Source organism: Annulohypoxylon truncatum (assembly GCF_022578515.1).
Source record: "Annulohypoxylon truncatum strain CBS 140777 unplaced genomic scaffold F4807scaffold_22, whole genome shotgun sequence".
Taxonomy (NCBI): domain Eukaryota; kingdom Fungi; phylum Ascomycota; class Sordariomycetes; order Xylariales; family Hypoxylaceae; genus Annulohypoxylon; species Annulohypoxylon truncatum.
In genome coordinates this window covers 28,061-41,378 of record NW_025953808.1, presented here as the reverse complement: position 1 = coordinate 41,378, position 13,318 = coordinate 28,061, and the positions used below count along the sequence as shown (strand labels likewise).

The window sequence follows — 13,318 nt, the reverse complement described above, 5'->3', positions numbered from 1 at the left end:
TGGACATATGGCACGAGTTTCTCCAGCTTCCAGTCGAACAGCCATCTGCTAGCAAAGTCGCAGCAGTAGTGTACCTAAAGTCTGCCTTGAACAAGACCCGCCGAGAAAGCCACCAAACCAACCAAGCACCCCAATTGAAACCAATTCATTATGCAAACCGGCTCCCCCCCATTCGCAATTGGCAAATCCGCAACGAGGGGCGCGCTGCCGAGATACCCCAAAGTGCAACTTTTCTGTCCATTCGAATAATCCAGGTAAACCCATCAAAGCCAAGGCAGGCAGGCAGGCAGGCAGGCTGTTCTACGGGATCTACGGCGTAGAGCAACACATCCATCTTCTTTTCCAGTCTTCTAACCTATCTACCCGCTCGCCCACCCCCCCTCTCGCAACTTTCCCGGCCGCAAAAGCACGCCTTTCTTCCCCCCAAGGTCCGGCGAAGAGAGCAAAAGAAGACAGAGAGAGACGGGAAAGAGAGGCGAGCTTAGAAACATGCATTCCCCCACAATCGGCGATGCATATGCAGAGATGATGTACAGAAGCATATCCAGTCGCTACTACATATGCTGCGACCCGGCGAATGAGGAAAAAGAAAAAGAAAAAATGTGACTAGCTCAAAACTTGTGAGAAAGGAGTCCGTCTTCCCCCCTTATCCGCGTATTCGCTCGGTCGGTCTATCGTCATGTTTGCAAGTACAAAAAGGAATCTGCCCTCCCCCAAGATACCAAGATACCTACGTACATACATACATAAACACTGCTTGCATTGTCAAAGAACTCCGTATCCATTGCGCTAGGATGCCGTAATAGAGGGCCACGAACCGGACCGGAGCACTGCATATTCCCCCCAAACCCAATTGACGAATGGCCGACTTTTTTTTTTAAATTCTACCATAGCATTTTCCCTCTTACCCTATGAGTAAGCCCCGAACCGCGCGGGATGTGCAGCTTATTTCTTCTTGGGGTTCGTAGGATTATACTTGTCCTTCCAAATCCTAAGCGCGGCGCGTCATTGGTTAGTAAAGGGAACGAACGTTGCAGTAAGAGGTAGACAGTGAATATGCTAGATTCGGAGAAGTTCGGCAAAGGCCAGTGGGAAAAAGGAACAGCGCAGAGTAGCAGAGAGTAACAGGCAGGCTGGTAGGTAGCGTAGGTAGCAGGTAAGCGTAGAGCAGAGATAGACAAAGAGAGCGACGATACAGAGCGCCGGACAGCTCCGCTACTGCAACTGAGGCATTTACATTGGTCATGGCGTGAGGGTGCTAAAGCGCTCGCGGCCACAGGATAAGCCTAGTCAGCCAGCCAGCCAGCCAGCCAGCTAGCTAGCCAGCGACGAAACAACTGGTCAAAGACGGGGGACCCTAAGAGAGAGGGAAACAAAGGGCGACAATTCCCGGGTTCGGTGAAAGATGAGGCTCTGATTCGCCTAGACCCCAACCCGCGAGGCCCGTTTTCGCGGCCCGTCCACTTGTTGGAGAAAAAGAACAACATTGGAAAAGACGTAAAAACCTAAGAAAAAAAGGAGAAAAAAAAGAGGAGCTTTGGTTCTAGACTCGGACCGGAGAACCAACTTCGCCAAAAGCTTAAAAAAAAAGTAAGGCGAACAACTTCAACTACTGGCGCCGGGAGCACGGAGAGCCCTGTCGTCTACCTTGAGGAGGGGGCCACTCACCCGCGACGGCCGGGGTCCTGCAGCTACTTCTTTGTTGCTGCTGCTGCGCCGCCGACGCACGGGGGGTGAGGTAGCGAAAGGGAGAGGGAGATCGTGCCAAGATGGGTAAATAATAAAGGGTCCCGTCATACGAGGGATCTTACGAAACTGGGACGAAATAGATCGATGACAACTTACCATGTATTCCCTAGGGTCTTATTGCCGTTCTCCTCCGCCAGCCGGTAGTACCTCGCAGCGGCATACTATAGAGGAAGCATACGGTTAGTCTCATGTGATCTTCCTCCCCCCTTTCCTTACTTAGGGTAGTGTAATATGTACGTAGGTATGGGCATATAGAGGCATGTTGGTTAGGGGGGCATGTGTCAGGTTAGGTACGTAAGCACGTTCACGGTTCAGGTATGCGTCGCCGAGTGGCCCTGATTTGCGGCCGAGCTCAAGCCTCATTGCTGCCCAACGGGAGAGGGATCGCGATTTACAAGACAGCCAACAGGGCATACTTAGCTCGCCGCTTCTCCCTTTGCAGAGCACTAGAACGGAGACAAGACATCCTGACCTAACCGTGAACGTTAAGCGAGCCGAAGCTGATCATGAACAAGCCACAATCTAAACCACATGAGGCTGACACCTCATCGACGTGTAGCTGTCGCTCATGGGTGCATGGTGTGTTGTATGTTGTCTGAGCTTTGGGCAGGGACGTGAGGCGACGGATTTGGAAGTGATATGTGACGGAGAGAGGAAATAGATGGGCGGCGAGGGAGAGGGTCGACGCCTTCGCGCCTAACCTAAGCTCACGTACCTTGTCTTTCTTGCACCCGAAGCCCTCAAGATAGCACCATCCGACCTCATTCATGGCATCTGCGTAGACCGAGGAGAGTTCCCCGTACGTTAGCCTACCGCATACCGCAAGTTTCTTCGTCCACGCAGCGAAGAGGTGGTGGTCTGTTCTCGACAGGTAGGTCTGACCACATCACTTACCGGTATCTCCAAGGTTTGCGGCCGTCTCGTAATACTGCCCGATGTTAGACATTAGCCGATACGATCATCACATAAACAGCGGGACTCCCAACGACAGCAAGATATCTCTCTGGCTAGGAAGGTGGGCAAGCGTAGAGTGTCGTAATCCTCCCTTCTCTCGCTCTTTTCCTCTTTCTGTCTCTTTCACACACACACAAAACTCTTGATGTTCATTAATCATCCACTTGACATAACTCCTACTACCCCTTTTCCGGCCGAGTGCTTTTCAATATGCTTCAATAATGAAACGGTGACAGTAATGCAAATATTGGATTGGATCATGACCCACCTGCTTTGCGGCGACTGGGTCTCGAGGGATGCCCCAGCCGTGGCGGAAGCAATTCGCCAATTCGAAGATGGCCAGGACGAGCTCGCCCTTGGCGGCGCCGCCTTTCTTGAGGCCCGCCTGTAGCGCCATGCTCTCGACCGCTGCCGCGTTCGACGCCGCCGCCGAGAGGTACGTGACAGCTCGCTCGGGATCTGGTTCGCAACCCCAGCCGTGCCTGAAAGTGCCCGCCAAAGCGGTTCGTTAGCTTCGCTTCCTTTGACCCTTTGAAGATGAATGTAACTTTCGATATCCCTTATGCTGCTGCAATACTTCGTATTCGTATGTCTGCCAGTAGGTGGACAACAGGATAGGTAGATAGACAACTTTGCCACCGTCGGTCTATTCGCAAGTTCAACCCATCTATGATGTTTGCTACCCAGAAGCCGTAACTCTCTTTCGCTCTTCCCGTCTTCCACTTCCTGATGAAGATGAAAATCGAAGATGCTTCTAGACCCGCAAAGCAAGGAGAAACGTGCGCATGAGAGATAGACACGACTTAGACCTCGAAATGCAAGATGCAAGATGCCAAATTCAAATGCTTCCAAAAATAGCACCGCATCGCTCTGCATCGCATCGCATCGCATCGCATCGCATAAACCCAAAAGACGTAAGATGCAGAGGGTGGCGATCCAAACAAGGGTAAATAGGTAATTTACTGACCTCAGAGCGAGCCCGTAGAGGACCTGGCTCAGGGGATTATTCGCCCCCTGCGGATCGGCCAGGCGCCCGAACAAGCGCGTAGACTGGTCGAGCTGGCCGTCCTCGTGCAATCGGATGGCCTCCTGGATCTGCTCGTCGATCGCCTTCGACGAGACGACCCCGTCCGATCTCCCTATCCCTCCTCCGTTTCCCCCATTTCCGTATCCGCCTCCGTTTCCTCTCCCTCCTCCGGCTACATCATCATACAGTCTCAATCCGGCCAAGTCCGCAGACGAAGGATACGGCGAATTACCGTGCGACGGCGGCGGCGAGACGTTCACGCTAGGCGACCTGCTCCGGCGCTGTCCCCTTTCGTTGGCCTCGGCCAGTATCGTCGCCCTCTTCTCCCACTGGCTCTCGCTCGCCTCTCTATCCACGCCTCCTCCGTTTCCCAAGCCCACGCCCGCGCCCACCAGCGCCCCTCCGATGACCCCCCCTCCTTCTCCCCCTCCTCCCTTGCGCGAGCCTCCTGCACCCCCGACGCCATCGGCCGCGCACACGTTGATCTGCGGCAGGTTCTCCGGCACGAACTCCGACGTCTGCGGCGCCTTCGACAGGTGCAGCCTTTGCGAGAGGCGGCGGTGCGTCGACGAACGCGCGACGGCCGGCGTCGCCGTCAACCCGTTGTTGCTGTCGCTCTGCACGGAAGACGTGCTCGAGCCGCGCGAACGAGGTCTGAACACGTCGAGGCTGCGGCGCGTCCGCGATCCTCCCCCTCCTTCCCTTGCGTTATTACTATTGCTACTATTATTACTTCGGGTCGTCGTCGTCGTGAGGTAGTTCTTGTTGGTGGGCGGGTGGATGATCTCCTGCGTGTGCGTGTCGGACCGGATGAAGGTGAACTCGGGGCCGGCCAGCCTGTCGAGCGTCTCGCGATCGACGCCGCCGTCGAAGTGGTCCTTCTTCTTGATCATGTCGCGAAGCCCCATCGTGCCGGTTGTGTGATTGGTCGCAATTAATCGCAATTGGGTGTCTTTTTTTTTCTCTTTACTTCTCCCTCTTTCTAATTACCAATGTTTACATAAATCCAACGATCCAATGGTAAGAGAATTGTAGTCGCAAAACGCTAGAAAGTAAGTAATTATAGAATTTGTATTCGTTTGAGCAGTAGGAGTAGCAGGAGCAGCAGCAGCGGCAGCAATGGATAGTCGTCCTTCGGTTCTTTAATAGGCGCTCATCATTCGAGCTAGCCCATTCATTTCAGCCCCGGGCTTATGCGCCGAGCCCTTCGCTGCGCTCTTCAACGACCAAAATGCCCTAAAAAGGGCCAAAAGGGCGGAAAGGGGGCAGTGATTCTCAGCTTCCAATTCGCAGCCCCTTCGAGTAACAAAAGACAGGACGCACAACCCTTTGTTTCAATCCTTCCGGTACGAGGCACGGGTTGGCCTCTTTCCAGAGAACCGGCGTGCCAAGATTGGCCCAAGATTGACCGTACCTGTTTCGGAGACCTTTTGACGGGTCGCAGAATGGATCTTTGGAGTCTTCGGGTGGGGTGACCTAGGCGTGACCTAGGTGGCTGACCTACCTGTTGGTCGCAGCGGCGCAAGCCCCTAATTACAACCGAGGAAGCCCCTTTATCTCCTTATAACAGTGTAACTGCAATGTGGATGTATACCATTTAGGCGTAGCCTAAGACATACCGACATCATTTCATTCAACACGCATATTCTACTTGCCTACCAGGTAGGTAATATAGATTTAGAAGCAAAATCTCATCGTCGAAGACGACAATTACAAAGCAATTCATTTTATTAACTGCAGCAATTATCTAGCTCTCTCTTTTTCACATTTCTCTGTTTCTTCCTCGTTAAGGGTATCAACTCCCTAACGGACGCCTCATCCGAAGCGCATCATCGCAGAAAGGGGTATCAAGTCCGTAGTACGCAAGGCATCCCTCAAACGCCAAACTAAAGCCCGTGGCATACATGTGCCTTTTAGATACTAGCCTAAAAGACTAAAACCGCATCGTAGAAATTAGAACACTGTCCTTTAGCATATTGACCATTGTCCAATTGACAAATGTTGAAAAGACCTAGATGTGTTAGTACGAGTCGCGGCGAGACTCATTAAAATCCGATGAAGTCCTTCTGCTGGGCGAAATCAAGGTCGTCGTCATCCTCTTTCTTAATATACTCCTCGACATCATCGGAATCGATGTCGTCAGTGTCAGCCGTAGTGCCCTCGTCATCGCTTGACAAGTCTTCTAGATCGTCGCCAGAGAGGCGATTGTTCTTCTTGCGTAGGACACTCGCCCTTTCGATGTGGGGACGCTTACAACCCTTACTATTACAAGTGCCGGTGTTGCTGAACTCGGGACACTCGAATACATGGCGATCGGGGCACGAAGCTCCCAGTTCACAGTATCCGTACGTTCCAAACGAGCGGCACACAGGGTCGGCCGAAGAGTGCTCTGCATGGACGTAAGAGCACGAAGGGTTGTGGCAATTGCCCTTGGCGAAATGCACGCAGAGGGGGGTACGTTGCTCTGTAATGTCATGTGAAAGATCACAATGGGAACCTTGAAGGCATTTACCCTTGACTAAGTAGTCCCGGCATATAGCCGTCTTGGAAGCGTCATGGACGTAGCGGCATGAGGGTCCTTTGGGACATGATCCTACGAGAAAGTATTAGTATCTGCACCGGGGATCTTACCACGCCGCAATCCTCCATGATTCGCGAAATGGGCTTTTCCGTAGTTGTAAGGAAGACGATACCGGTCCATGAGAAGGCCTTGCAAAGCTCGTTGACCTTCATTAATCCAGCAGATCTAGCAATGTCATTTTGTTAGTATCAATTTCACATCTAATTTCGATATACATACCGCTGCGCGTGAACAACACCGTGTCGGACAAGGTTGCCGTGCTTGGTTCGATAGAACTTGACTCCACCAATGGTAGTCATTTTCGGAGTATCGGAAGGAGGATGGACATCATCTGCAAACCAGTCAGCGACTGAAGATTATGTACCTTCATATCGAAGTGCTCACCTAGGGCTTTGACAAGCTTGCTACCCTTTTGAATGACTCGGAAACGAATACCGTCCACCACAACCTCGAACGGAGAAGCTGACTGTGGTGCGTTAGATTGGTTATCTGAGGCAGCGCTAGCACCACTCTGAACCACACTGCTCATAAAAGCAGCTTTCTCCTTCTTATCTCTTCGCAGCTGCTTCTGGCGAACAGTCTGTTCCATTGCATTGATACGATTCACCGATTCCTTCTCCCAGATATCGGTCTTGATCATTTGTAAATGGCGATCGTGTCTGGTGACAAAGGAGGCCGTAGGAGTGGGAGGGTCGGAAGTATCGTTGGCGCCTTCGCCTGAATCGGAAGCAGGTCGGTTTTGGCCATTGAGGACTAATGTTCTGTTGCGATAAGTTGGCCGGAATCCGCCTCGGCCGCCGCGTCCACCACGGTAAGTCGAGGGAGAAGGATACGGGGAAGCACGGTAACCCGAGGCGCGAGAAGGACGGTGAGATTCTTGACGTGTTAGCATTACTATTGGGAATGCTGAATCTAGGAATCTAGACGATTCAAGGGGACTTCAAACCTGTATGCGGTTGGCCATCGCGCTGTGCCTTGTAACGATTGATCCGACCTAAATGAAGATGAGCATAGGGTTTAACAAAATACTATTGTTGAGACGCACTGGCAAGGTTGGAGATCTTGGTCATCAACTCTTCGTCCTCGGGAGATGACATGATGGCAACTAAATATTATGATGTAAGCGGATAGAAGTCAATCGTCAAATAAAAAACTGAAGGGTGTGTGTTTGTAGTGCGTATGAGACGGTTGAAAGGTGAAAAGATGAACGAGGAGTTAAGTTGGAGGGTGGCGAACGAGAGTATGTGTAGAAGGTAGAATATGTATAGCGGGGTTTTTGTATTTTTTAATTCTTAGACAAGACCATTCGTATTGCGATTAATCTCGTGGCCCACGCGTCTGCTATGAACAAAGAAGATACCAGGAATACGTAAATGTTAATATTCGGTATCCTGGCGCGCATTTATGGGAGTGTCGTCATTTAACTGATAGTTAAAAGAACGGTGATAGTTCTGATGATTATTGCGGACGATTCTTGATTCTTGAGAGGAACAAACCTTGAGAAAGTATTTGAAATTAGAATAACTGACGGCACCAGTATCACAATACTTTCTTGAATAATTGCGATGTTTGTGATGTTGTGAGGGTACGAAGGTGATAGGTAAAGTTGATAAGTTGATAAGTTGAATTCTGATGGAATTGAATATCAAACGGCCCATTGCAGGTGATTCCAATGGTGGGGCACCATACTTATCTAATCCAAACTTTATTCAATTTCCTGCCAATCAAACCCATCCAGCTTCCAAAGTCAGGGTCCACTATATTAAGTAATCCAGTGCCTGTTCGCAGCTTCCCTGGTACCTAGCAATTGATTTAGCTTTACATCATTCTTTGACCTTCAACACGAGCCGCGTTCTGTCTTTCACCTTTCACCTTTCACCTTCAACTCTCAGACTGTTTCGCAACAGCCAACATTCTACCAACTTAACAGCCCAACACCAATCGGAAAATCGCAAATCCACATATCCCGAAGTCTTCTTGCGTCATTGAATATCGAACGTCAAATATTATCGGGCGCGTCTATCAAGATGGCCACCCCTCGGGTCAAGGCCGAGCCGGGAATCAAGCCTGAACCTGGCATCAAGTTGGAACAAGATGACCTCGGTCGCTCCCCCGCCGCTATGTCTGAAGATGATATCTACGAGGATGCTGGAGACCTCGAATTCTACGATCCGAACAACATCAGCGATTCTTCTGCTTATCTAACTCACGTGCCCAAATACCTCTACGACGCATGGAAAAACCTGGACGACGATGCCGAGATTCGCATCGGTACGGTTCGTAGATGGGACGAAGTAGGTCCCAATGGCGAAGTCAAGGTAAGTCGCCAATCACCATCGCGCAACATGTACATTTCCAATAATTCTAACAAGTCTCTCACAGCAACGCATGGCAGTCTTGCTAGACCACAACCTCGCTCCTCATCAACAGTTACCAAAGGAGTACAACCTCGACATCAAGGATACGAATCTACCCAACACGTTTCTATTCACCGAGCAAGATCTCCCGGGATTCAAGTCCAAGTCGCAGGGAGCCAACAGTGATATCCCCGCATTCCTCCGTCCTAAGCCAGAGCGTCGCGACAATGCGCAGCAAGAAGGCGACAACAAGCGCGGCCGCAAAGGCCGCTATCAACCTTACTACCGAAAGGCCATACCTAGTTAGTGATGACTTTGCTCACTGCTGCATTCAATATCACTGACAAAAAAACAGAGAAAACTGTTCTTCGAGGCCGGTTCCGTCATGAGTTGAACTGCCAACCTGTTTGGACTCCGGAGACCAGACATTGGCTGAACATACGCAACACCGACGCTATGAAACCCAAGGCGACTACGACGCTTACCTCTTCTGCCAGGCCTACCAATCTCATCCAGGCCGGCGCGCATGTCTCCAACGACAAGTTCAGCAACTTTGTTGTAAGTCTTACTGGCATTCCTATATCTATTGGCATTCTAACATCAAGTTTAGCGCTCCGCTCCCGAGGTCAAGAAAGGAGGCAAGAAGCAAAGGGAGGAGAAGGCTGCCCGTCTACCCAAGAGCGACTTACGCGACAGGCTATTCGAGTGTTTCGAGCGTTACAACTACTGGTCCATGCGAGCCTTTAGGAACGAACTGCGCCAACCCGAGGCGTGGCTCCGAGAGAATCTGGAGGAGATTGCTATCCTCCACAAGACCGGTCCGTTTGCCAACAACTGGGAGCTTAACGCGGACCACAGAGGAGCCCTCAACATTCTTAAGGCCGACGGTGTGGCGCCTGATACGGCCCCCGAAGGTGAAGGTGAGGGAGATGTATCCGACTCCGATGCGGAAATGGAAGACGTTATGCCAGCTTAATTTAAGAGCGAAAAGAGCGTCTACTGAAGGCAGTGATAGCTACAGGATGGACTCAGTACACGGAAGTACATGGAAGTACTCAGAAAAGGAGTTACGGCGTCTTTTACAATTGCATCGATGATGCGATTTTCCTTGTACCATACATAAATGATACCCTCGGCGTGACAAGCAGAACTGAGGTTTATTGGCTATTGCCTGTGGAAGTTGAGCTAGCATGCCTAGTCATTTCTGCATGAGGAACTCCACAGTTTATAAAACGAGTTCCTATCATGACTTGCAATATGAAACCTTGTGTTTCTTCACGCTTATATCTATGAGAGTGAATTGAGACTTATTAATCCTGACGTATGCGCCTGTTACTTCAGGTCTTGGCAAACCGACTGCCTAAGTTCACACTTCAAACCCCTTCCGTTCAATGAAACTTCCTGCCTTTGGCATAGATTTATATACATACACTGTATGTCAATCCTCCTTTTTAGTACCAGTCACATGGGTCTCAGTATTAAGTCTCACGAGTAATCCCCGCAAATCTCACCCGCCACAAACAACCATTCACCATCCCCTTTTCTCCTTTTCTCCACACTATTACCCAGCTTAGGTAATACACCTACCTAACATCGCAATGAGCATCTTCCTGGACTTCGACGGCACCATCACGTCCCAGGATACCATCAACCACCTCGCCGACTTCGCGCTCGGGGTCCGCGCGTCCGAGGGCCACGACCTGAAGCAGGAATGGGACCAAGTCGTCAAATCGTACGTCGACGACCACGGCGCCCACGTCTCCTCCTACAGCCCGCGTCCGGACTCGCGGAGCTTGCCGGAGCACGAGATTGAGTTTCTGAGGGACTTGAAGACCGTGGAGACGCGCTCGCTTGGCCGCATTAATAATTGCGCGCTCTTCCGCGGGATCCACCCGGCTACGTTTAGAGAAGCGGGGAGGCAGCTGGTAGAGCAGGGGACGGTAAAGCTGAGGGATGGGTTTGCGAAGTTTGTGGATGCGAGACGGAGGGAGGGGTGGCGGGTTTGGGTGCTGAGTGTGAATTGGAGCTCGGCGTTCATCGAGGGCGCGTGTGGCGAGTTGGAGGGCGTGGAGGTCATAGCGAACGATGTGAGAGAGGACGGGTCGATTGCTGGGCCTAAGGTGTTGAATGGCGACGGGGCCAAGGAACAGAGGAACTTGACGAACTCGCGCGATAAGTTGGACGCCATGGAAGCCATACTCGAAGCAGAGGGATTGTCCCGGAACCCGTTGATATACTTTGGCGATTCCACTACGGATCTGGAATGCCTGCTTGCTGCGGACCTAGGGTTCGTTATTTCGGATAAGGAGGACTCATCGCTATTGAAGACTCTTAGGAGGATAGGCAAGGATGTTCCTCATATACGGGATCACGATCAGAGTACGGCAGGTAAGCTTGCATGGACTTCGAATTATGAAGATATACCGGCGACTAGGTTTGTCCTGGAAAGGAGTAAAACATAAAACAGAAAAAGAGTTCCTAGATATTTATGGTGGTTTAATCATGCTTTCGACAGGGAAACTGCCAAAGATACTTTGAGTACATATAAGTAAATAGCGTTCCCTCTGTACGAATTTATTCGCGTACTAAGATTGACGCAGGACTTATAAGTTCTTACAGAAGACCAAGAAAAGCTATTGCGTAGGGATCACTCAATATGCGTGGTCCCTACATATCAAACAATGAAAATCTATGAAATACACTCAATGTCAACTTATGCAAGAAAACACCAAACCCATGCATTTTTAATACTATGTGGGAAATAAATACTAGGGAAGAAAAAAAAGAGATTGGCTAGTGGAGGAATTGAACCCCCAGACGTAGTGGTGAAGTCTGATTTCACCAAGCCATCGCGACTTTGAACTTAGTAGTTATACGCTGTATAGCAACGCTTGGAAGAAGTCATGCTGACCCCACTAAGTCACTCCAGTCCAGCCCTTCGCCGCCTTCTCCATTTCAAGGATGCTGAAGTTTGCTAATTTAGACCCTATATGTCCTCCTAGGAGTCTTCTTACCTGATTTGTGGTGAGTGGTGCATATGTACACTGGGTAGGAACGATGAGAAGTCCAATAGCAGTTACCAAGCTTAGGTGGAAGGTTCTAACATAAAGGAGCTCAACTAGGCAAGAGCTAGGCAAGAGTTAGGCAGCTTATCCATTGATGGTTAAAGAATCTAAGACGCTTCAATCTCATTCAGGTTGTTATCACCGATTGCACTAGATCTCTAGAAACCGAGTCAGTTATGCCTAGGTATATCCTCATCACATAACCCCTTAGCCTTTCACTCTCTTCCAATAGATGTATATTCCTCACTTGTCATGTCTAGATGTTTGCACCTACTTCTACTCTTGGTGGTTACGTGCAACACCTAAATCGACTGCCTTGGATTGGTGGGATATGATTTGAGTTGGATTTTCATATCACTAGACCTGTGTCAACTGACAAGGTATACTAATGATGTTTTTTTTGCTTTGAGATTATTTCTCAGCATGTTAGTTACCCGTTGAGCAATGCGGGCGTCACTTCAGTATTTTCAGGACGTACTTTGAACTTGACCAATATGGATCCCTCCCCTAGGATAGAAGACCATGGATATAATATATATCTTGTGATAGGATTACGACGTGAACGTCATATAAGTGAAAGGGTAGCATATCAAGTCAGGGGTTGTTGGGTTGGACAAAAGCCGGAGCCTCTATAATTATTGAGAGTTCATTATTTGGATATACAATCCAGTGTACTTTCGATTGTATAGGTAATAAGTAAGCGTTAACTGTATGGCTACTTATCTAGTTCATCGACATTCATGTTTTACCCCTGAATGGTTTTCATATACTTTATTCAAACTTGGTAGTACAATTTTGGCGGTACGTCAAACAGCGGTAGCACAAGTTGCCGTGGTCTTTTGACCTTGATATCCTGACGACGGTTCGTAGTCGCCATTCACGTCATTTGATTTCTTGTCAGGGGTGGTTCACATACACCTAGAGTGGAAAATGAGCTGGACTATAATGACGATGCAAACCTCGACTGCTACTAAACGCCATACGAAGATTATAAAAAGCCCTTTCACGCTGCTATGAACAAAAATACAACTCTTTACTCGCCAGATTACTGCTCCCTAATAAATAATAGTAGCGGACACCTTAATGTTCGTAAAACACCTTACATTCTAAATATCAAGAACCTGACACCAAATCGACAGCTTCAACATGAACAGTTGGGAAAGATTCGGACAAACTCAACGGGGTACGTGGATACCACCGCCAAATCCAGTCGGACATGCTCCCGAAGCTAGGGTTGATCCTCCCCCAGGGATGACTTCATTCCAAACCTCGTACTTTGCCCGCCACTCTGATGCTGCTCCTGCTTATCCTCCCCCGCCACCACCACCTCCTAATCCTCAGTATGGATATGGACCAGCGTATGGGCAATCCTATGGGCAACCCTATGAGCAACTTTATGGACCAGCGTACGGTATGGCGTATGGACAACCCAATGGGCCAGCAGATGGATCAGCACATGAGGCACCACGTCCTTCCCGATCTCATCCCGGCTACGCGCGGACAAGCGATGGTGTATATATCCCGATATATAACGACCATGCGACCTGGCTGCCCCCTGAACATCACCATGGATATTACTATGCCG

At 49.9% G+C, this 13,318-nt stretch overlaps 4 protein-coding genes across 4 annotated transcripts; 2 read left to right on the top strand and 2 right to left on the bottom strand.

The window, feature by feature from the left end:
- Positions 1-632: 632 nt before the first annotated feature.
- Positions 633-4,780, bottom strand: F4807DRAFT_147463 (HCP-like protein). The gene is made up of 7 exons (XM_047993171.1): positions 4,176-4,780; positions 3,671-4,088; positions 2,972-3,185; positions 2,644-2,677; positions 2,465-2,523; positions 1,846-1,910; positions 633-991 (listed from the first exon to the last, which is right to left on the bottom strand). The coding sequence occupies exons 1-7, from the start codon at positions 4,636-4,638 to the stop codon at positions 946-948; spliced, it is 1,299 nt and encodes a 432-aa protein (XP_047852833.1). The 5' UTR covers positions 4,639-4,780; the 3' UTR covers positions 633-945.
- A 577-nt stretch (positions 4,781-5,357) lies between these two features.
- Positions 5,358-7,926, bottom strand: F4807DRAFT_430812 (uncharacterized protein). The gene is made up of 6 exons (XM_047998440.1): positions 7,357-7,926; positions 7,258-7,305; positions 6,696-7,187; positions 6,531-6,642; positions 6,424-6,476; positions 5,358-6,323 (listed from the first exon to the last, which is right to left on the bottom strand). Exons 1-6 carry the CDS (start codon positions 7,406-7,408, stop codon positions 5,776-5,778), a joined length of 1,305 nt encoding a protein of 434 aa, XP_047852832.1. The 5' UTR covers positions 7,409-7,926; the 3' UTR covers positions 5,358-5,775.
- Positions 7,927-8,130: 204 nt separating this feature from the next.
- Positions 8,131-9,947, top strand: F4807DRAFT_430798 (transcription initiation factor iif). The gene is made up of 4 exons (XM_047998439.1): positions 8,131-8,629; positions 8,694-8,970; positions 9,024-9,226; positions 9,279-9,947. Exons 1-4 carry the CDS (start codon positions 8,339-8,341, stop codon positions 9,642-9,644), a joined length of 1,137 nt encoding a protein of 378 aa, XP_047852831.1. The 5' UTR covers positions 8,131-8,338; the 3' UTR covers positions 9,645-9,947.
- F4807DRAFT_430796 (HAD-like domain-containing protein) lies at positions 9,948-11,369 on the top strand. Its single transcript, XM_047998438.1, has one exon. It carries the CDS (start codon positions 10,267-10,269, stop codon positions 11,128-11,130), a length of 864 nt encoding a protein of 287 aa, XP_047852830.1. The 5' UTR covers positions 9,948-10,266; the 3' UTR covers positions 11,131-11,369.
- The last annotated feature ends 1,949 nt before the right edge of the window (positions 11,370-13,318 follow it).